General features: G+C 38.8%; 3 protein-coding genes across 4 annotated transcripts; 1 reads left to right on the forward strand and 2 right to left on the reverse strand.

Moving 5' to 3' along the window:
- Positions 1–1,223: 1,223 nt before the first annotated feature.
- On the reverse strand, positions 1,224–2,556 carry LOC149752749 (uncharacterized). Its single transcript, XM_089925990.1, has 4 exons — positions 2,413–2,556; positions 2,242–2,337; positions 1,885–2,148; positions 1,224–1,794 (listed from the first exon to the last, which is right to left on the reverse strand). Exons 3-4 carry the CDS (start codon positions 1,993–1,995, stop codon positions 1,495–1,497), a joined length of 411 nt encoding a protein of 136 aa, XP_089782116.1. The 5' UTR covers positions 1,996–2,148; positions 2,242–2,337; positions 2,413–2,556; the 3' UTR covers positions 1,224–1,494.
- Positions 2,557–7,988: 5,432 nt separating this feature from the next.
- Positions 7,989–17,358, forward strand: LOC103714061 (translocon-associated protein subunit alpha-like). 2 transcript variants are annotated; one of them, XM_008801194.4, is made up of 8 exons: positions 7,989–8,128; positions 10,466–10,627; positions 10,781–10,831; positions 12,653–12,741; positions 15,538–15,615; positions 15,804–16,007; positions 16,697–16,768; positions 17,020–17,358. In XM_008801194.4, the coding sequence occupies exons 1-8, from the start codon at positions 8,065–8,067 to the stop codon at positions 17,068–17,070; spliced, it is 771 nt and encodes a 256-aa protein (XP_008799416.3). In that variant the 5' UTR covers positions 7,989–8,064; the 3' UTR covers positions 17,071–17,358. The 2 variants fall into 2 exon arrangements, with proteins under 2 accessions (XP_008799416.3, XP_089781990.1); XM_089925864.1 differs by lacking the exon at positions 16,697–16,768 and having other exon boundaries at positions 7,995–8,128.
- A 3,509-nt stretch (positions 17,359–20,867) lies between these two features.
- On the reverse strand, positions 20,868–22,614 carry LOC103714062 (uncharacterized). The gene is made up of 4 exons (XM_008801195.6): positions 22,106–22,614; positions 21,938–22,000; positions 21,718–21,792; positions 20,868–21,583 (listed from the first exon to the last, which is right to left on the reverse strand). Exons 1-4 carry the CDS (start codon positions 22,484–22,486, stop codon positions 21,158–21,160), a joined length of 945 nt encoding a protein of 314 aa, XP_008799417.3. The 5' UTR covers positions 22,487–22,614; the 3' UTR covers positions 20,868–21,157.
- Between the last annotated feature and the right edge of the window lie 1,363 nt (positions 22,615–23,977).

Genomic DNA, 23,977 nt, shown 5'->3' on the forward strand with positions numbered 1-23,977 from the left:
AATGCACAGGATGTATGCGACAAACTTCTACAATCACTTCATAAGATCAATTAGACTTTAGCTGACCTCAACAAGTCCTATCTCCAGTCCAACTCTGAAGTTGCAGCCATTCTGCAGAAAGTTTCAGAAGTTCTGGGTCTTGTAATGGGGAGACTGCCAAGAGCTTCTTCGAGTTTCACTGCCCCATGATTTCTTCTTTTCGTAGAAACTAAGGTTATTTTGTCTGCAAGAGTTTAATAGGTCTCGAGGAGACTCATTGTAATATATTTATGTAATGTCAACAATTGCAATGAAATGTTCTATTTTTGACCAACATGGCTTGTATAATGATATTTTGATTCTATGGTAATTGTGTATTCGTAACATCCAGAAGATTGCTAAAAAAGGGGAAAGAAATAAATGTTAACTAGATTAAGGGAGTCGACCCCAGTGAATGGAGAGTCGACCCCTTATGTGGCACAGAGCCAAGACAGAGAGCACCCAAAAACAGCCAGCGACGTATAAGTGTCGACCTCAGGCATACTGGAGTCGACCTCTGGACATAAGGGAGTCGACTCCAGTGAATGGCGAGTCGACCCCTTAGGTGGCACAGAGGCAAGACAGAGAGCACCCAAAAACAGCCAGAGCCTAAGTGTCGACCTCAGGCAGACTGGAGTCGACCTCTGGACATAAGGGAGTCGACCCTTAAGAGTGCCTGGTGTGCTGGGGTCGACTCCAGTCTAAGGGAGTCGACTCCAGTGAATGGCGAGTCGACCCCTTAAGTAGCACAGAGGCAAGACAGAGAGCACCCAAAGTTAGCCAGAGCCTAAGTGTCGACCTCAGGCAGACTGGAGTCGACCTCTGGACATAAGGGAGTCGACCCTTAAGAGTGCCTGGTGTGCTGGGGTCGACTCCAGTCTAAGGGAGTCGACTCCAGTGAATGGCGAGTCGACCCCTTAAGTGGCACAGAGCCAACACAGAGAGTGGCTGGTGTGCCAGAGTCGACCTCCGGACATTCAGGTTTGCATCCCTTAAGAGTGGCTGGTGAGTTAGCTTGACTCGTCGCGAACAAATGTCGACCTCTGAATTTAGGATGCTGTGCCAGACTCGACTCGTGGTGTGCCAGTGTCGACCTCTGAATTTAGGATTCAACCACATGAATGTTAGGCGACAGTTTCTCAAACTCCGACACGCTTTATGAAACCACCAAAGTTGTTGCATATCATTGTTACTATTGTGCAGGATGATATTGTTACGATAAACTCGTACTGTATAAATCAATTTTTAGGTGGCTCAGTTTAATAAGTCACCGTAGACTTTTCGTTTAAGCGATGAGCATGACAGGGAGTTGGAAAAATTGCCAATACATAAGGACTTTGCACGGAATAATGATATTATGTCTGAAAATGTTTTATTACAGAGAACAAGAAAATTACAGTTGGACAAACATCCTTTATAACACATTTACAATCAAGTTTTACAACTAATTTGCATTCATGTGATACAACACGTAGTCTACGATTTCTCTATACAAGTCTTCCCAGGGTACATTGACCTAAACCTAACGCTGGCAACGCTCCCGGAATGCAATAGAATACTCCCTGCAGCCCAGCTCCTGTATAAAGACGGATCCTTCAATTCTTCCTTTAATGGTCTCGTGCTGCCTCGGGTAAGTCCCTCTGCAAACATAAGCATGTATGCCCCGCAGTCAACACTATCATTTCGTTGTTGTGCACATTGTCGAATTTCAGAATATGCTAATTCTGGGATACGAAATCCGACAACGTCGTTTAGCCACGATCTCACAAAAGAAGCCTGTAATAATGTGAAGAATGCAAAATTTTAAGAACATACGCCTGCTAAAGAAGGTTCTCAGTAATATTAGGTTTCACAAGTGATACCAACATATCTAACAGCGTCCTCCCCAACGTCGAAACTCCACAAGGAGTTGTAGCATTCGAAACGCTGGTCCTTCAAGTCCAGAGAAAGTAGATACCAATGCCATCCCGTATTCATCGGAATGAAGAGATATCTACACTTTTGAAGATCGGCACATCTGAATTCCCGAAGCCATGTTTGAATACTGGGCAGCAATGCCTCTATGATTCTTTTGGTAACATCAGTGGTAATTGAGAGGTAATCCAATGGTAGATGCTGGAGCACGGCAGCCTGCATACAATTTAGGAGACGCAGCTTAGATGGCACGCTGAATTTCAATTGAAAAAATGTAAGAACGAGACATCATGAGCAGTAATTCAAAACCTGGATCTCGCAGCGCAAATATAAACATGGATTGTCAATAATCTCATTAGTGGCACGAGGCAGAAGCTCCAAAATGCGAAAGTACACATTGATTACCTGTACGCAATAAAAGAAGTACGCACTCAGTACCAAATTACAATTTGCAGTAGTAGTTCATCACAGTTAGCATACGTCACTCCGTAGAGCCTTGTCATGCAGGAGCTGCACTAAGGCATCAGGGCTGCATGCAGGTTTGGTACGATCTTCGTCCTCCCATATTATATCCCTACATAAAACAGTTATGTTTAAGAAACTTGAAATGCGATAATTGTCAAAAACGGTCAATTAATATAATTAACTTACCCAAACTCATGTTCTTTGAGGAAGAATTTAATAGCTTCTTCATACCTAATAGGGAGTATACTTGTCCCCTTCCCATGAAAGCTACGTTTCAGTGCCACTCTCTGAACATCGTTAACTTTAAATAAATGGTGACGACAGATATTTTGGTTAGGCAACTTAACTGTATAGACTTAGCAAATTCAATATGGATAAATAAACACATATGGACGAGACAACAATTCTATACCGCTCCCGGGGGAGAGGTTTCCTCCCATGTTGGAGCTGATTTTTGGAGCTCCATTAATGAACTTGTCGGTGGGTCGAATATGTTGGTTGACCGAGCGGGCGAATCCTCGGACACAATAGTAATTCCCGTACAAACCTCACCTTTTTCGGCAACTTTGACCCTTTTTTTAGCCCTTTTATAGGTCTTTGGCTGGTCTGATATGGCCTTCGCTTTCTCCGATGGCTTGCGCTCGCGTGCTCCCAGCTTCACGCGCTTGCATAAGGAGGACACATATGACCTGGGAGCTCTCTGTTTCTTCTTAGCTTCAGCATCAGTGGACGAAATAACCTGATTTGAAAATGCATTTCAAGACAATTTATACTACCATTCTCAAAACTGCGAACACTACGTACCAAAAAATTACATACCTCCACCGAATCAGCACTATGCTGCATATGATCTTTATGAAGAGCATCGTCGTGAATAGGTGGATCAACTGTAGTATGCTCCTTCACGTAACCAAGGAAGAGGTTGTTTAAATCAAGCAAGTCGATTCATACTAGAACTGGTAGTTAACTTGTCAGACCTTATACAGAGGAAGCATGCTTACCTCAGGAGGAACAGTAGCATGCCCACCAGGTTTGTCATCAACCAGAAGGCCCTTATCTCGTAGGACCTTCTCTATTGTCGACACCCTCTTATTGAGCTGTTCTATGCGGGTATTCTCAACATCCCCAATAGGATGAGGGTCTGCTAAACTAAAACCATGTTGTACCAAACACGTCTCAAGCACTGTGATACGTGTGTGAATTTCCCGCAGTGGATGTCGATCACTTTGGCTGGATGACGGAATCTAAAACAACACAATAATGAATTAGCTTGTATGAATTGAACAAACTGTAGGCATACATCAATGTGTGCAGACTTGAACTATATGCCGACAAGTGAAAAGTGCATGCCAATTCAAAAGTGCATATATTTGTGTTTGTAAATGCTATGTCACAGTAAGCTGCTAATACCTGAGTTCCGTCGTGCACGGATTGTTGATGTTCTGTCTCCGTACGCCTCTCATCAGGCACACGTAATTGTGGCCTTCCAGCTGAGAGAAGGTGCAACTCCTCCTCTCTTGGTTCTAACTTCTCAATAACCTAAAGCATTCGAACAGTTAAATTAACGTACAAGTTAAAATATTTCCAATGTAAGAATTCAACATTCAAACCTCAAATCGTTTTAAATTTTTCATAACATCCGCAATCACGTCCACCCTGCGGGGAAATGGGGTGTTGTTCCAGCGTACGAGACGTGGATACATGAATGGTGGCCGGTGCCTTCCAGCAATGCTGTTAGCATGCTCAACAGCCCATACCTGCCATTCATTATTGTAAACATCAAATTACATCTAAATATATATATCGTAACAATGAAATTTAAAAAAAACATCTTATGATGCTTACCACCAAGGCGACCGTGCAGCCATCCATGTATCTACCAACCCCTTTGCCTGTGACGTTCCTAGTCTTCACACTATCGGCTAGACTAGGTATTTGCTGCCGAAGAAAAGAGAAAACGGCAAGACCCCAACTATACGAACCTAAGCGGTCTAAATCATCGACATATGAACATAATGTCTTAGGGACATAGTAGCGTACGGTTGGGAAGAGGATGGTCCCAAAAAGATAAAGAACCCATAATTTTGTAAAATCCTCCACATCTTGTCGACTGCTCTTACCGACAAGGAATTGTAATCTACTTTTAATTGCATCTCTACTGGCTTTCTGGTGGTCACCATCAAAAAACCGGTTGATGAGGTCACACGTAACCCTCCCCTTCCTATGCAGTTGCACCTCATCACCCGTCGCACTCAAACCAAGGATTAGTGCGAAATCAGTCCCTACAAAAGGCACTATAACCCTACCAAACCAAAAACCCTCCTCAACATTATCCCAAAGGGAGAGCAATGTGTCCAAGACAGGCCTACTCTGTTTTATATACGGTAGACCTAGCATGTGCCCAAATGGAGTGCCACGTATTCTTTCCTTCTGTTCATCAGACATGAATGGGATTAGGGTGACCATAAAATTTACAAAGTGGTTGAAATAACATCTTCCATTAACCATAGTACTCGGGCCAACAGAGGATTTTTGGCCGATACTCTGCTTTGGGGCCATCTTAGATTTCTGCATCACAAATATAGTTACAAATTATGTTTTTGATAATATCAACAAAAAATAAATCATCCTAAAAACTAAAACAAAGTAAACAATTAGCACGGAATGGAAGAAATTTTCCACAACAAATTTCTCAAATGTGCTACCACAACCTCTCTGTCCATTAATCCCGCAAAACCACTGGACCATTCCAACAACTACCTGGAATGCCGTACAATACTGCATATCACGTCCGTGTTCAATACATTATTCGAGAAAGTATGCGGTGACAAACCTGTTGAAGGAATGCAGAAAATATCTCCTTGCTTCCGCCTAAGCTTCCGCTACAAACGAACAGGGCGAAGTCGGTTCGAAGGGGACAGAAAATAATCTCCTTGCTCCTCAGAATCGGATCGGAAGGGTTCTACTTTTCCAAAAGGGGAACGGCTAAACAGGGGAAAAGAGGAAGATCGAGTACCGTTGGGAAGTGATTTGCAGTTCTAGGGTTCGAAACCGAGGCGTTCAAATCAAGCGGAATCGGGCGAGATTTTTATGGAATTCTTTCCGTCGGAAGAGAGGATTAGGATACGAAGATTGGGGACGAACGAGGGCTGGAATTGAGGGACTTTGAATAGGGCTCGTTCAAATGAAGACATGCATACGAGGAACGACGGAAGAGGAAACAGGTCAGGGGTATTTTGGTCTCCTTTTGAGATTTGATATGTCTTTGGACCGCTTATTAAATGCACAGTCAACAGGGACTATTCATTATACAGGGGTCAAAATTTGGACCGCGAAGCAAATTCCCCATAAAAATTTGTTCAGAGACCTAGAAGAAGCCCCGCAAAGGAACCCATTAGTCATGCAGGCTCTTTTTTTTTAAGATCATAGCACTCTATAGGAAAAGTGAAACCATGTTACCGGATGTACAAGTTGGGGTTTTTTTAGGCTGTTTTAGGAGCGTGGCGTTGCGTTGTCTATTGATCGGTTCCCAAGGAGCTCGTTGGAGAAATACAAAAAGTGACGGTTAGGTAGACGCCACGACGGGGATAATAAGAGAGATGAGTCGAGGGCTCGATCTGGCATGAGCTGGCCTCTTCTGTACACGGAGAAGGCTTTTTTTTTTTTTTGGCAGGCAATTGGAACGTAGGTATACAGTCAATCGGATGATGGAAGATGTTATCCCTTTTATTCCCGGACGGCAAGGATAAAAAGTTGAGGGTGGGGATCCTCCATGATGCGGTGCATGTTTTGCACCGTATAAAGCTGTAAATCTCTTGATAGCCATCATATCATTAGATCATCGAATGGATGATTATCAAACATTCAATGCTAATGATGCGGTGCATGTTTTGCACCGTATAGAGCTGTATACCTCTTGATAGCCAGCACAGCATTTGATCATCGAATGGATAGCTATTGAATATTCAAAAACAATGTGTCATGTATAGCACGTAATCCAAATTTTTTGACAACCTCATTTATTGTGATAGGATGACGGGCGGCCAACAAGAATGGTACGATTCAAAACATGTACTATGGATGATCCGGACACAATAAAGATAGAGAGGATCCACACCACCACCCGGTCGATTAACCAAGTTGTTGCCGGGCACAAAATCCGACACCTACCTCTTTATGGCTGGTAGCTGGTCTGTCACTAGCCGCGGGCTGTTGGCCAACGCCGAGTCTCGGTCGCCCTCGCTCTTGAGTCGGAAGGTCTAGTGCTCCATCATTTAAAGTTAAGGAAGTTTGATTCACAAAAGCTAGGATCACAAAAGATTTGCAATTCTATCCAATCACTTAAAGTTCTTTAATCCAAAAGATGTCCGCCATCCATCTTTCTTCTCTCGCTCCTTTCACCCCTCCCACCCCCTATTCTTCACTTTCTCTAGCTATGCGATGGTCCCAACTCCCGTGTTTTAAACGGAAAAGAGGAGGGTCACTGTTCAATTACAAATCATGGGCATTAAACTGCAATAACTAATGACTGGTTCTATGGAAACGATGATGGACACATCCAGGATCATGAGTGAAGTGCCTCTCTAGCAAGTCCTTCTTACTTCATTGGATAAAGGCTCATGGTGCTATCTTAACATGTATTCCACTGTGGCTCATCTTGAGAGAGAGAGAACTTCGTCTTATCGTATGAGAAAGAGAAAGGTTGGTTCTTTCCCATGAAATAAATCAAGAAAACGGCCATGCATGATGATGGTGGAGAAGGCGCACATAATCATATTATATATAATATGCTACATATTCATGTAAAATAAAATATCCTATCACAATATAGTTAGGTTTAATATATTAATATTATATGTGCTCTAAAAAAAATCAATATTATAAATATTAGAATCATTATTAATATACAAAATGATATAACATTGTTGATACATTGATCATAATTTCATGATAATCATATAGTACATTTTTAGTTGTGTAAAACTATTATATAATCTTATATTAGATTTTTAATTTATAATGATAATAACATATTATTAAATAGTTTTGTGACTGAGAATATTTTGGTGGAAGAAGGCTCAACGATGGTGGTCGAGTGGATTCGAGATGAAGTGTGAAGGGGCGATTACCATCCACTGCTTAGAAATATCCACAGGATAGCAAAAAATTGACTTATTTCAGATTGCTCATGTGTATCAAGAGGCAAATAGGGCTGCAGACTGAATCACCTTCTTCGCTGCTCAATATTTCAGAGAGGTCTTTTGAACATGTTTCATCGCTATCCCTCCACCTTTATGTCATATTTTTTTTCTCGACTCTGTTGATTGCACTGACATTAGAATAGTGGATAGCCATTGTAAATTAAAAAAAAAAAAAGTGTCATATTAATATTTATGTATTTTACTGTGCTAAGCATCTCTTCAGTAGATAATATAACACATTGTAAAACATAATAATATAAATTTCATATAAAATATAATATAACGTTTTAAAGTCTAAAAATTAATATATTACATTATATTATTATCTCGTATTAAATACGCAGTCTGTTTTCTTATAAATACTTCCTATATTTTCTTATTCCTAAGAACAAAGGCTCGCACAAATTTTTCTCCGGCTCTCCCCGCCACCCACCGACCCCCGGCCGTCGCTCTCAGGCTCTCAGCCATGGGGATTAGGGTATTCTCCTTCCTGGTCGCACTTCTCCTCCTTGCTTCTCCGATCGTCCAAGGTATCTCCCTCTCCCTTTCTCTCTCTTTCCTTCCCGATCTCCAACTCCCAATCGATCCGGGCTTCCTGGTTCTTGCTTTTGTTATCGATCCATCTCGATCTCTCTGGCAATTCGGTTCTGTTTCAACGTGATCTGTTAGATTTTCTGTTTATCAAATGTTATGGTCGTTCTAATAGAACTTTGTTTTTTAAATTCTTTTGCTGGTTCGTTCTATCATGAAGTAGTAGATCTGATCAATTTAGAAGTTTATTACGTTGATGTCGTGATATATGTTCTTTTGAGGAAGAATAAGGTCGTCTTGGAAATGCTGCATTGGGAGATGGAAGAAAAGACAGGAAAAGGTGACATTTTCATTTGGGAAGGTTGAGAAGTTGTAGGATGAAAAGACTGTGGAGAACAAAGCTTCCGGTTACCAATTGATTTCTAAAGAGAGATGCTTCTGTATCAGGAGTAGCTTTGCGAACGAGAACTACAACGCGATGATCCAAAGCTACTCTCTGGGTGTGCTGTTTTTAATTCAGTTGGAAGTGGTCATGGATCATGGAGATGGAATGAAGGAATCTGAAAGGTTGATGTCCGAGCTGTTCTTTTTGTGTTTCAGGGTGACAATTCATTAGGATAAAATTTGAGAAGATGCTTACATATCTGAGTAATGGCCTTGATCGGAAGAGGTCTTGGATTTAAGTCATATGATTGAGAAAGGAGGAGACTACAAAAAATCATCATGTAAGTAATGCGATAGGAGATGAAGCCTTATTCCAATAGCAGGTTGTGGATCAGGATAAGAGCCAATGGTGATACAAGATCCAGAAACCCAACTTTAATATGTGTTGTTTGAGAATGTGGATGAAACCAAAATGAAAAGGGAATGCTATTATTCAGATTCTAGTCCGTATTGTATAAGGCCACCTGGATTCTGTCCAAAGTGTATAAAACAAGAGCAAATCTATAACTGGCATTAGTTATATTATGATTGTTACTTTATTCTCAGTGATGGTAGTGTACTACCATTATTGTTTTAGTCATTGACACTGTGTAAGTTTCAATTAAGTTTTTTTTCCAATCGTGAGAGTGTTATTCTTCCTTTTCATTCATAACTTCATTTTCGTTGCCCTTTTTGTTCTCGTTCCATTTTTTCCCCAGTTTTGGGTGGAATTTCTTTGTGATGATTGCCTTGAGATAGTATTTTTCTTATTTCTTCAGAATGGTTAGATAGCACGTTATCCCTTTTCTTCACCATTTTGTATAGTCTGTTCCATTGCTGCAAATTGCAGCGGTACAGCCCTCCTTCATCTAAAATGATTTCGTGTGTTTACTGTGGTTGAAGGACCAAAAGCTTTGTGACTAAGGTGGGCTGTTAGAACTATAGAGGTATGACCTCATTGGATCTTTTAGAAAAAATATAATGATATAGATTTGGTCTTTGTTAAGAAGTTATCACTTAGAATGAGGCTCATACATGCACTGTGCTTTTTGTAGATAGGCTTACAGATTTTAAGCAGAAAAGAAGCCTTTCTTTGGGATTTCCAGATCCCACTTATTAATATGGGCCTCCTTTTGTGTATCCTTTCAGGGGGGTGGTTGTTTGGTACGCATTATCTTCTAAGTAATGAACCACATGGATCTATTCTTCCCTTTTATTTAAGCGAAGTTCACATACAAAGCCTGCAATCGCACTATTTTTGCTTCAGAAAATAAACTGGAATGCTGTTTTATTGAGAAATTTTTAATTTAGATCCCTAAATAAACTGCTTGGTGGAATTCTTGAGCACTTGAAGTCACAAGGTGTGGCTGACTACTTGCAAACTCTGTACTTACAGAGCACTGACAACTCAAATAAAATACTCCATTTTCCCATTCTTCTCTTTTTTCTTTTCTATGAGCTCTGAGAGCTAGAGGTGATGTTATGCCGTTTTGATAATGGAATTAACCTTTAGAGCGTAAGAAGTTCTCTTCTTTGTGCTCAAATTTCAAATATGAATTTTATCTTATATTAATTTGGAAAGTGACTTTCAAACAAAACTATCTACCACACTTCCAAGTAATTATGTAATTCCGCCCGAGCTGTACTGTCCGTATCTCTCAAGTTTTAGTCCATACAGTCACTTCACTTATAAGGACACTGTTGCATTTGCTTTAAAATTGACTATAACTAGAATTCTTCTGCGCTTTGACTCTATAGGTTCACTGCTTGTTGTGCTCCATTTCACTGACTACCTTCTACTCTTCCAACAGCATCGATTAGTCAAGTATGAATCTCAAAAATATTACAGCTTTAGTATTTCTTTTTTAGCTCTATGTGGTTCATCATAAACTCTTGATTTTTCACTTCGGCAGTTGTGAGATGTCAATCAGAAGCAGATGTTGATGCAACTGAAGTTGTTGAAAGGGACGATCTTGGCATTGTTGGTGATGAGACCCAAGTCTTTGGTTATGGAACCCTAAGTCCAGCTTCTGGAGTAGATACAATATGTTTATTTCCAAAAAATGCTGCTAAATGTAAGTATTATTTTCATAAAACATTCAAAATAGTTAACATTGACAATATTATTATTGTTACTACCACTACCACCACCACTACGATTACATCTAGTGCTACTACTATTTATGATGTCATTCTGTGTTTTGAAACTTTTTTTTTTTTGGCTTCAGTGGTTCCAACAGGGGAAGTGACTGAAATTCTGGTTGGCATGCATAACGAGGGTAATAACCTTATCTGCCTCTTGAGTTGCTATCTAACTATTGATATTTCATACTTTCCTGTTCATGGACTTAATTCAGTTGAGTTATCTCATTCCTTTATCATTGTTTAACACATCATCCGTTAGATATTGTTAATTATATGCTCATTTTATTGTTGATTATGCACTCATTTTATGTATATACTGAAAACAGAAATATTCATTCTCTCTTGCACTTTTTGTATGATAAGCATACTACTTTTGACTATTTCTATCTCTTTTTCTAGATTCTATCATCTGATTTATCCATCTTTTGTATATCTTTTCTTGATTTTATTGTAAATTCTGACATTCTCAATGTTTTTGTTTAAGTTCATGGAGAACTGTATCTGGCTATCTGCCTTTGTGAATTTAATTCAAAATTTGAGAATCTAACATGTTAAAGTTATTTTGTCAATAAATGGTACCTACAATAAAGTATCTTGCTATTGTTGGATAGTATGAATGAATAGATTTTCTTGTGGATTTGCAATCAGATTAGCTTTCACTGGGGTCTCCATGGTCAAACATGTTCAGGCAAAGTCTGATGGAATGATAATAATGACTTCCTTTAGACATGCTTCATGATTAGGTCACTTTGTTTGAGTTAATCTGAACACAATTTCTGTTTTTATGTTTTGACTTTTATTTACTTAGTTCTGGTATCTTGTCTGACTGTGCAAATATGGGCTAATGATCCACACATGCATGCGTATGTTCTTTGGTATATAAGCAGGCTTTGTGGAAGCTGACACCTCTACTTGTGTTGCCACGTGATGCCTATATCCTCTCTATCTATTTATGATAGTTATTCTCCACTTCGGCCTTAAGTATTTTGGTCGCATGCACTAATTATTGTATGCCGGCTTGCATTCTAAAGATGTATGAGAGTAAGCCTTTGTGAAAAGCTGAAACCTCTACCTGTATTGGCACACGATACCTTTGTTCTTTTTAGCTGTATATGACTAGAGTATGGCACTTGTGATGCACACTTAATTTTTAAATAATAAAATTCATCTTAAGACAATGCATAATAAATGCTAGAGCAAGGATTGAACCTTTGACCTTATGGTTAACAGCCACATGCTCTAACCAATATGTCGTGAGAAATTGAGATAGCATGCAGGATGAGGAAATGCGGACAGTCAAACATACTTCATGCACGGTCACAATAGAGGAGTTGGCAGTGGGATAGATAATTATGCTATTAACATTCATGTCTCTTAAGCTTCCGCTCTATTAACTGATGCCTGTAAGAATTAATGTAATTGTACATTTCTTCTTTAATAAACCTTATTTATCTCTCTAATGTCACTGTTTGTGTCTTTTGAGCTCCTATTTTATTAAATGGTTTGTTTAAGTATTTATGAAGCTGTATGTTGCTTCTTAAATTGTGCTGTAGAACCTTTCTGGATAGGAAGATCAGCCCATTGACAAAATGGATAGGATAATTGGAGAAAATTTTTTTATATATCTACATGTACTTTGCGAACCATAAATTATTTTAACTAGAGCATATGTTTTCTGTTTCTCTATCTGAATGGTTATTGTGGCATGTTGGTCATTTTAATAAAATTTGTTTCGCTAATGTTTGTGGGCATTTCTTTCAGTAGTTTAATCTATCATGCATGTTTAAACACTGGTTTCTTATTGAGAATTGCTAATGTTTATCATATTTGGTGGTTATTGTTTTATGTTGTCCTTTATGTGTCTTATAGTGGTTTTTGTTTTATCCTCAACCATTCTTTATTGAATTCTTGTTTTACATTCTTCTAATGGGCAATTATTATATTAATGAATACAGGCAAATCAACTTTAAATGTCATAGCCATGTATGGTAGTCTTCATCTTCATTTTGATCATCACATGCTTGTTCAAAACCTTACCATGCAGGTGAGGCGCATCAAGTTCAAATTTATGTTTTCTTGCAATTTCGGTGGAATTGGCATGTTTTTCTCAAATTTACTTCAGTTTTGATCATCAAATATATGATTTTTTTTTGTTACGCCCGTCTAATTTTTGCCTTCTACAACTTTGCATAATCTTTTGCAATTAAGTCTCATACAGATTAATGCTTTGCCACTTGGACTATCATTGTCCTTTTCGTTCGTACTATCATGACTCTAGAAGAGAAAGTAGCTATGAGTTGAGTGTATCCCATCAATAGATGACATGTCACCATTGTGCGGATGAATGATTGAAGTTGACAAAGTACTTGATGGACCATTGTGATTTAAGGGGATGCACAAATTTGAGGATGATTATGATCTATACATTAGTTGAAGTATCAACGATTAGATTCTCATTTCTACATTTTTCTATAAAAGTAGATTATAAAAACACTACCAGTTCTGGTGATATACACCATTAGGGGTGCAAATGAGCCAAGCAGCTCTTGAGTTGCTCGAGCTCAACTTGACTCGACTATTATCGAGCTCAAGTATATGCATTTTAAATAATATTATATTTTATTTATAATATATATTATTAATTTAATATTTTAAAATATAATATTATGTTATATTTTGTTTTAACTAATTTTTTTTATTATGACCAAGGCTCCAATTCAAGCTCGAGTATGGATCAGTTCATATTCGAGTTGAGCTAAGTCGATCTCGAGTATTACTTCTTTTTTTTATTTGAGGCAAGCCCTAGTATTTTAAATCGAGTTGAGCTCGAGCCTCTAGCTACTGGGCTCGGCTCGGCTCAGTTGCACCCCTATTTAACATCGTTCTTGTTTCACTTTCTCACTAACATATTATATTATATATAAAGAGAATAATTGGAGTGAGAGGTTCATTTACCATAGAGACTGTGTTAATGTAGATGCTCTAAAAGCTGTGAATGGCGCATCATGATGATTCAAGTGATACAATTTCATTGGTTCATCCAGCTGTTCGAGTTATATATAGTATGGTACCACTTAGCCCTCCATCCAGTGATGCACGGTAGCACCAAATAAGCAAATTCTGCCTTTATTGTACGTTTGCCTCTTGGGAAAGAACTCAAAGAGAGTTAATCCCTGTCAATTTTGAAGGATATGATGACTAACAAACTAAATTTTAAAGCGTCAAATTGGAAGTGACATGTTCTCTAATCTATAATTAAGCATACAGGATTATAAATTTATAGGCCTTAAAGCATTGATTTCCTTTCTATATTTTGTGAGAAAAGATGATAGTTTCTATCTTTTCTCTCTCAGAAAAGACTGGCTTGCTTACATAAATGTATGCATGCATATACAAATGTTTTTCTTCATACGTAATTATGTACATGTATGAATATTAACTATCATCTGCAAAATATTTAAGTGACATGTTCTCTGATTTATAAAGCATACAGGATTATGAATTAATAGGCCTTAAAACATTGCTTTCCTTTCTATATTTTGTGAGAAAAGATGAGAGTTTCTATCTTTTCTTTCTCAGAAAGGACTGGTTTGCTTACATAAATGTATGCATACATATATAAATGTTTTTCTTTATACATAATTATGTACATGTATGAATATACAAAAATATTTAAGTAGTTTACTGATTGATTATTTTGTCATCACTAACCAAACAAAAAAGAAGAAAATAAAAGAATCGTGCATGACAATGTGTGTGTGTGTGTGTGTTTTGTATTCAAACTTCCAACAGGGCATCATATTGCGTTGGATAGATGAGGTGTCAACATGGTCATATAATTAAAAAATGTGTTTTCTTTATCGAATTATCATTATAAGTGCACCTAACAAACTTTATATAGATTTAGAATAAATTTATATGTGATCTTTGATTTTTCCTCAGCGATCCAATCACAGTATTTGTGCTGTCTTTGACCATTGGAGCTTAGCAGCAGGAATCTTCCACCTAAGAAGCTGAACCTACTTCTTGATCTCCTACAAAACTCAATTCTGCACCCCCTTCCTATTCTTTTTCATTTTTATTTGAGAGACCTGCTCCCCACTACCTGTACCCAAGTCCTCTCCTGTGCCTTCTCCACCTTTAGATAACTAATAAGCATCAGAGTGCTGTTTTAATTGTCTATAAGGATTGAAGTTCTTATTGTCCATTAACTGCCACTTTTAATATATTGCTTTTGCATACTGATCCTGATGTTTTTCTGGAGCCGCAAGTGGAGTTCAATCTCAGCATAATATTCTTTGATGGAAAAAACAATTTACCATCATAAATTCTTTGTATAATAACATGGACCTATCATTTTTAACCTTGAAGTCCTTGCAGATAAAATCCAACCATAGAATTACCTTTTATTCGAGCAAAAGCTACAGGAATATGCCCATAAAGTAGTCGAGTAGGATTTTCTAACTTTATAGCAGGTGATCTAAACCAGCTGGTGAGTGAAAGGTGTTGTTATGCTCATGCCAATTCAGTGTAGTGCAGTCATATGGAGATATCAGATTGTCTCATATTCACATGTAATAAGCAGTGTACTATGGCAAATAAGAGGAATGTTCTTTTTACCAGGATTCCATGGACTAGGTTTCCTGAAATCATAAGATCATTTTTTCCTTTTTTTTTTAAATAACTTGTGTTGAGAATAAATTGATATATGATATTGGTATCTGTTTTGTGCAAAGTGTATCCCTAGTTCAGTTGTTGTAAGTCTTAATTTTCCTTAATGCTATGCCTTTATTTGTTAACATTATTAATATCAAGCATTTCTATCCATTGCCTATCACAGGAGTTCTTCAATGCATCAGTGCCGTTTTCTGCTCAAGCGACATTCCCTTATAAATTTGCTGCCAGCAAATTCTTGCAGGTAGCTGCCTGTATATAGCACCTGCTTTTTTCTCATGATATCTTGCCCTGTGGAAACATCCTCCTTTTGATTAGCAACTAGTCTTTTTTTGAACGAGCATGTCTATATTCAGTTAAGTTGCATATATATTCATATAGTAAGAGATTATGCTAGAGTTTTGAGACTCTACTAATGTGTTCGTACTGCAGTCTGGCTTATTTGATTTAGTGGGTACCATAGTTTATGAGATTGATCAGCAACGATATCAGAGTGTGTTTTATAACGGTACCATTGAAGTTGTGGAGACTGGAGGTTTCCTTAGCATAGAGTCTGTTTTCCTTGTTACTCTTGGAGCTGCCCTCATTGGCCTTTTTGGATTGTGGGCATATGGTCAAATACAACGATTCTCAAAGGTAAGCTACTTTAATGAATTCTTTCATATTCTATAAAATCTTGGTTGTGATCTCAGACTGTTTGAATAAAGGAATCATATACTTTATGCTCCTCAAAAGTAGATGTTGACAAGGATTTCAGATAGGCAAATTTGTTATTCATTTTGGTGTACTTGATATATATTAGTTCTACAAGTCAAAATCTCTGCCACATGGTTTTAGTTGCTGTTTACCACTTGATCATTATTGGCTGAAGCCTGTGCTTTTAGACTGATGTATGAGCTGAGACATTGTTGAACCTTTGGTGCGGGTGCTATAAATTTGACAAAATTAGTGTCCATATTTTGCTTCTGGTGTTTTTCATATCATTATTTTTGTTCTTTGGTGTGAACCTTATCAGAGTTTATGGGTTCTGCCAAAGATGTGGTACAGGTCTCAAAAATTCCTGCAGGAGGCTTAAGAAACCATATTTTCAGTATAAGTCAGACTTGAGCTATTAACTTGTATTTAAAAACAAACTAAATCCACTTGTATTAAACAATTGCTAATGACAGACTTGTTGACTGTTTAATTACTGTTAGTACACATCTTTTTTTTTCAAAAATTTGATAATGGATATAGATATCGACTTGCGAAAATTGAGTTCTTGCTCATTTAGTGTAGTCGGATACAATTAAATTGTTCTTATGTTCATGTATAATTCTTCTTAGAAAACCAAGAGCATGCCTAAGGTGGAAGTAGGTACTCAAGCGGCTGATGCTAACATGGATGAATGGTTGCAGGTGAGTTATTAGCTGCTGCAGTATCAAATCAATATTCCTTTTTTGTGACCATCTTGTGCTTAGCCTATCATTTTTTTTCTCTTCCTCACACATATCAACACCTGCTACTTTTCTGACAGAATATTGGTATTAATGGTTCATGTTTGCTGTTTGGTCCATACTCTTTGGTTTTAAGCCTGATCAGATCCACTACATCCCGAGAGAAATGAAACCTTTTCTCTTTTTTGTGTGTGTTTATATTTGTTGTCCAGGGAACTGCATATGCTCAGTCACTTTCAAACAAGTCAAAGAAGAAGAAGTAGATTTCCATGTTCTTCAGGGTGGTTTCTATCCTTTAATCCAGTTTTATAGAGCAGGAAGATGAGGTAGATTCTGACAACATGGTAGTTTTCAAGGCTGTAGGTGAGAAACTTGGACACAAATGTTATGTTCATGTACCTTTAATGTCGGCATCTAGTGTGTTTAGTAAACTGATATTTTTTGTGTACTACAAGGAAAAAATATTTTGGGAAAATTCAATTTTGGTGAAAACTGTTGTTTATGCATTATGCATTCTTAATGGTAAAAATGAATTAACGTTACTTTCTTCAGCTGCATAACGGTGATGTGCCTGCTTGGGAAATGCTGTATATGCACGCCGGACTAATTCTTGGTTGTCTCATGATCAATGAAAAAGTTCTGTCCACCAGAATATAGTGAGCTCCTAATTGCCAAATCTGCTAGTTACAGAAGTTATCATGTATCTCTTTGTATTTTGCTTAGCAGGAAAATACTGAAGAGTAAATTAGGAAAAGATTACCATCCACAGAGAATTTATGGAAATTGGGATAGAGGTGATGACAAAAGAAACATGCTTTTACCTGGCAGATGTATAAGAGCCCGTAGCATCTTATTGGTGGCTCATTCGCTTGGAGATTTGGTATCAGAAACTCGCAATTGTTAATTGCTGAACATACCTTTTGCTTGAGCTGTTGAGTCAATGTGACTGATTTTGAAATTCCTTTCGATAATTTTGTCAGTAAAGTTTTAAGAGTGTTATCCAACATGATTTGTTGGATAAAAATTTCCTTCAAAAGAAAACCACAAGTAAACCAGCTTAATAGATGGTACTTATGATGCCTGATCTTGGCTTAATTGGGAGGCACTGCTGTTGCATCTGTATCTCTCATTACGCGATCCATGGCCAAAGCTGTGATGGACATTAACTTTTTCAAACAAACAGCGGACCCAATCCACTCCCCATCTCTGCAGCTTATTTTTGCTGGTGTTTGGTGCGGAGTGGCTTTTGATGTAGAGATTGCTTATCTCCTATCCTCTATAGGTTTACAAGTTCCCAATTTCTCCTAGCTACATGTATTGGAAATAGTCCTCGTCCTTTTGTGGTGTCCTCTGAGAACCGTGTTATCAGCAGGGGCTGATCTGGAGTTGCTAGCGCTTTTGACTTTTGCTTGTAGTTGGAGAACTCATCAATCCTAAATTTATCCACATAATTAGGTTAAGTCAATTGGTGAGTCTGATGAGCCATAAAAGGGGAGATAATTTAAATTATTCTGGTGTACAAAATTTGTTCGGAAAAAATAGTTGTTTTCTAAGAAAAAATAATCTTGAATATCTAAAAATTTGAGAGATAGGCATGTTTGGTTGGAAGGAGCTTGTAAGTGCAGGCATCTATGTCCACTAACTCAAATCGGTACTTTTTGAACATTAGGACTCGAACTTCTATTGAAATCTTACTTAGTCCTAGCACGACAAACCATAAGATCAGGAAACTGTACTAACTCATCTCCTTTAAATGAATGAAGGCTTTGCATACAAATTTTGGATGATGTTATTATTTTTATTTTATACCACATATAACCTATCGAGATTGATTTTGATGATAGCATGCGGGCACTTTGTTGTGAGGGTTGGGAAAGGACAAGAAGGCAGTATGACAAACTTATCATAGCTGTACAACTAAGGAGACTTGTCCCATAGTTTTGGGAATGCATGATTGAGGTAGACACCCTCAACAAATAATGCACAATGACTGATGGTTTTTTGTTTATAGAGTTCATAACCTGCCAATGTAGTGGAGTACGAATTTTGGCGTTTAGAACGTAAGAACACTTTTTCTCTGATAATTATGATGTGCACTTTCTTTTTCTTTTTAATTTTTTGAGATGATCTCTAAATATGATGCACAGAGTTTCAACTGCAATGACCAATATTTGGATTGTGGCATAATTTGAGTTAAATTTTGAATTGGTGAGATACTAAAAATTGTGTTTAATTTGATTCATCTATTATACGGCCATCAACTCCCAACCAAATCTACCGGGCGGAAGGGCCAGAATGGAACCTTTGTAGTGATGTCCCCATCGTATGCTTCAGGAGAAGAAACGAAACATGGCTAATTGGTTTGGCCATAGACTCGAAGATGTCTACTAATAGCAACTAGAATACTTGTGCTTGAAGTTAAGAATGAGCAACAGTTGCTATTATCAGAAAGAGGCAATAATAGTTGGTAGCGTGAGAATCCAATATGGATATGTGTTTAGTTTCATATTGATTATTTGTCTGATAGATTTTGAGTACTTATATAGGATTAAGAAATCTAAATAATAACTTCTGGCTAGTCTTTTTGAGTGAGGTTCTGCATTGTGGCAAATGGTATTGAGCGAACTCGGCTTATAGCCTATATAAACTAGGGGACACTCTAACATGGGTTAATGAAAGCTTACCACGGGCCTATCGTGGTACTTATGATTATATTTGAATGAATCTGAACTCTTAGCCTGACTCTTCATTAGGGCTTGAATAGAGAGAGTATTTAAGAATCCGTGTTCTTCTGGCTAGCCTCTTTGGGTAAGGTTCTGGGCTATGACAAATGGTATGTATTAACCAGAAAGACATGTCAAAATATATATAGTGTGATTCCATGCTTTAAACAACCCTTGTCCCTCCTTATCGGGTCAAAAAAGAGTAAGACAAAGAAGGTGCGATACTGTTCAATCGGTAACGTGCGTTGACCATATGCAGGCTGGTTTAAAGATTGTTCATTTGAGACAGCCAATTTTGTCTGGAAATGCATTCAAAAGATAAGGGTAAATTTGTTGTTCAAGTAAAATATGTTCCAGCTATGCAGCTTATCCATAATCCAAGCAAACAACCTCAGTAAAGTATATTGGCTTATTCCATGGAATAACAAAAAAGCTCTTTATCTCGAGAAGCAAGGAGAAATGCTAAGATAATAATTTCTATCACTAGAATTAAAATCCATAAACCATACCGGGACTAAGGAAATGATGTTTTTGAATTGTGATCCGGAAAGGAGAAATTGTGGTTTGTAATCAATTTGTCAATATCTATTTATTTCGAATTATAGTTAGTTTTTATTAAAATACTATAATTTTTTAAAGACATTGTAGAGATGGCAATTTATAACATTCCAATCTCTTTAAATCAGACAGATTTGATCGAGGATTTTGGTACTTAGATCAAACTTAGATTATCCAAATCAATCTATATATAAATAGGTTAGGATTGGGTGTACCCCTTACACCCAATGGTTTCTTAGTATACTGGTTGAGGTATGGTCATGAGAGTTTTTTTTTTTTTTTGTGGCTAAAGTGGATAGATTATACTTGACAAGTACGAATACACATAATAAAATCAAAAAATAAAATATTTCAGAGTGTTAGAAGCAACTCCCCATCTGCAGGCTATAAGGTACTAGCGAAGTGACTGGCTACATAAGTATGATCATGAGTTTAGTCGAGAAGAAAGTGGAGAAAACAATGTATTAAAGATATATCAACATCATATTTTAAATTCAATTTAATTAAGTCTTCTCCAACATAAAATCCCTTCTCGCTGTCTTTATCTCTTTTTGTTTTTTCAGGATACATAATTGATAGGAAAATTCTATTTCCATTGATGGTTACATAGACGGATTCATATAAAATAAATAGGTTGAACAAGATTTTATTCTTCTCGACCCAATTTTAAGGAAAAAAAATAAGGCGATCATAAAAAACTGAACGATTTAATTAATTAAAATTATTATTTTCCCAGTGAAGTAAATATATTGCAAACCTAATCGATTCAAACCAAATCATAAAACTAAAATTTTTTGTTTATTAGCCAACAAATTAGAAAGCCATGCTAAAAGAAACCGGCTATGCAAACAAATACATTGCGGGCCCACCAGAATTTCGGGGAGCGTTCCCATATCCATATCCAATCAAACCATATGTTACAATTCCCACCCCTCCTCCCTGCAAGGAAGCCAAAATCCCACCCACTTCCTCTCCTCTCAGTAGTTGAAAAGGCTAAAGATTAAAAGAACAAAACAATTAATGCCCAAAAAAAGTTTTTTTTTTTGGGTGGGGGGGAAGCAAAAAGTTATCAGCTCAATCGTGGCATCTTATGAGTCCTAGAAAACAAAGTAGAAGAAGAAGAGTAGGAGTTCTTCTCCCGCTGTATCTCCAGCCTCCTCTTCCTCGCCTGCGCTGACATCGCCGCCTTGTACGCGCTGCTCTGCAGCTGCTCCCACTCCTCCTCCTCCGGCCTCGCGTTCAGGTCCAACGACGCACACCTCTCCGCCGCCGCCGCCGCCGCCGCCGGGCTCCCCCGGACGGCAGCCCGATATACCGGCGGCGGCGGAAGGGCCGCGCGGCCCATCTCCGACCAATAGGCGCGGTGGTGGGGGTCCACCATGGAACGCGCGGCTGGCGATTGGAGGGTGGTGGGGCCCGGCGGGGCCGGCCCGAAGCTGCCGTCTTGGCGCTGCGTCCGTCTCTGCCCTACCTCTTCCATCGCCTCCCGTGCCACCTGATCCAAATACACCAAAACTCCTTCGGATAAATACAAACACAGACTTATTTCCATTATTTTTCAAATTAGAAATCACTAATTAATTTCAACATAAATATAAATTATCATCCACAATAAATATATGAAATTACCTTGGATTGCAGGTCTTTCAGCCAAGAATGTCTTGCTTGTAATTTCTCGTAGAGGGCGTTGTACTCCGCTATTGACTGATTTTTTTTTTGCATCAAAAATTTTAAAAAAACAAATTAGTAGATTTTTAAAAAAAAAGAGAGAGAGAAAGGAAATAGATAATGATGGAAATTTGATTATTATTATTATTATTATTATTTTCGGGGAAGCGCAAGAACTAACGCGCTGGAGATCGACTTTTTGCTCGGATAACGAGGCGATTAACTGGCTCTGTTCCTTGACCCACTGCATCATCCATGAATCGAGAGAGATAAGAGAACTGCATCATATATCCATCAAGAAATAATATGAATCGAGAGAGAGAAGAGAGAGAGAGAGAGAGAGATTTACCTCCTTGTGCTGCTTGGGGTTCTTGAAAGCCTTCAGGGAAGAGCAGGACGGCCGCGGCCGTCGGGAGTCGGGCTCCTCGCCGCCGCTCGCCGGGAAGGAGAGCGGGGTCGCGGGGCTCGAGGTGGCCCCGCCGCCGCGGGGGCCGTCCTTCGTCTCCTCGTTTCCATCGGGAGGAGGGGAAATAGGAGCAGGAGGAGGAGGGGGGAGGCGGAGAAGGGAGTCGTCATCGCCGAGGGCCGTTCGGCGGCGGCGGGCGCCCCAGCGGAGGAAATCGGGGAGGCGGCGGGCCTCGGCCTCGAGGACGAGCTTCGGGAACTTGCGAAGTATCCGAGCCACCTCCAGCTCCTGCTCCGTCGGCGCGGTGTCCGCCGGCGGCGTCATCTCTATCCGGTCGGGGTTTTACAACACGGCGGCGGCGGCGGCGGCGGCGGCGGAAAGGACGGTTGGGGGGGGGGGGGGGGGGGGGGGGGGGGGGCGTTGGAAGGAAACCCGAGAGAGGAGCTACCGCTAACGGAAGAGAGAGAAGAGAGCGGTTTCTTATAATAGAAAATCCACGGCGGGGCACTATAGCGCTGCCACGTGTCACGAGGACGGAGATAGGCCTCTTCTTTCCCTCGCTTCCCTTCCTTGCTTCTCTCTCCATCTCTAGGGTTTATGCGGAGTGGGGCGCGAGTGGGGGAGTGATGGACATGTAAATCGCCGCGTGGGAGCAATCTCAGCCGTACGATGAACAGTTTGGCGCGAATCTTGGCATTGTCCGTGGGTCCCCCTCGGGTCCGTGCGTGACTTCGGGACTGCCACGCCCCGCGCGACAGCTGGTGTGCGGAATTTTTCACATTGCATTTATTTATTTGTTTATATAATTACATCTATCCGTCGGCTTGGCCGTGGACGGACGTGATCTCGTTAGGAGAATCGGTTTCCCGTGTACCTTCGGCATGATTGGGGAACCCAGGGTCCAGGGAACGGAGTGTCTGCTGCTCCGCCGTAAAGAAAAGCTAACGTGGACCAAAATCTAAAAATGGCAATAATTTCTCCTTGGCAAGTGGGTTTTTCATGAATGCACGCTGATATGATGATCGATCATTCCTTATTAATTCCGGTTTGACGATTTATTTGTGTTGCCATTCGGGAGTAAATGTTTTTTTTTTTTTTTTTTTTTGTGAGTGAGAGAGTGAGGGTGAGGGTGAGAGTGAGAGTGGAGAGAATAAAGAAAGAACTTGCTTCACTAGCATGACGCATGACATCAAGGATCTGTTGCTACGGTTTATGTTATTTGTTGTTATTATAGGACTATTTGATAAGAAGATTAAGTGCTAAATTAAGGAGTTACAAAGTTGTAGACAACAATAGCTTATATCATTAAATATATATATATATATATAATACAATTTTAGCAAAAATAGACAGGGAAATGATCCACCTCTGAAAATTTATAGACATAATATTCTCATCATGCTTCTTACCTAAGATATGTTCTACAAAATAGTAGAGAAACACATTAGATAAATTTAAATTGTTTAATAATTTTAAATATTTTTAGATTTTTGCATAAAATTTAAAGAGCTTTTTGGCAAAATACTAGATTTAACTGGAAAAAAAAAATCTAACCATTAGACAATCTACCTGTATTGATCTTTGTTGTGGACCTATATTGGATACGTTAATGCCAATCTACCTATATTTATACTATTTCTTGGGCTAAATACCACTTGCGTGTGTACATTTGTCATGGCATGCATGAATATGACACAGATTAGTTGGTCGTCCATGCACGGAATGCTTGCATGGTTTACTTTTTAGCCATTAGAGTTTTAATTCCAAAAGTGAGATTACTAGAAAAAGGTATATGTAAATAAATTCCAGTACAGT

This window comes from Phoenix dactylifera, chromosome 10 (assembly GCF_051530095.1).
Source record: "Phoenix dactylifera cultivar Ajwa chromosome 10, Ajwa_hap1_PhDact_Kaust_v1.1, whole genome shotgun sequence".
In the NCBI taxonomy this organism is placed as follows: domain Eukaryota; kingdom Viridiplantae; phylum Streptophyta; class Magnoliopsida; order Arecales; family Arecaceae; genus Phoenix; species Phoenix dactylifera.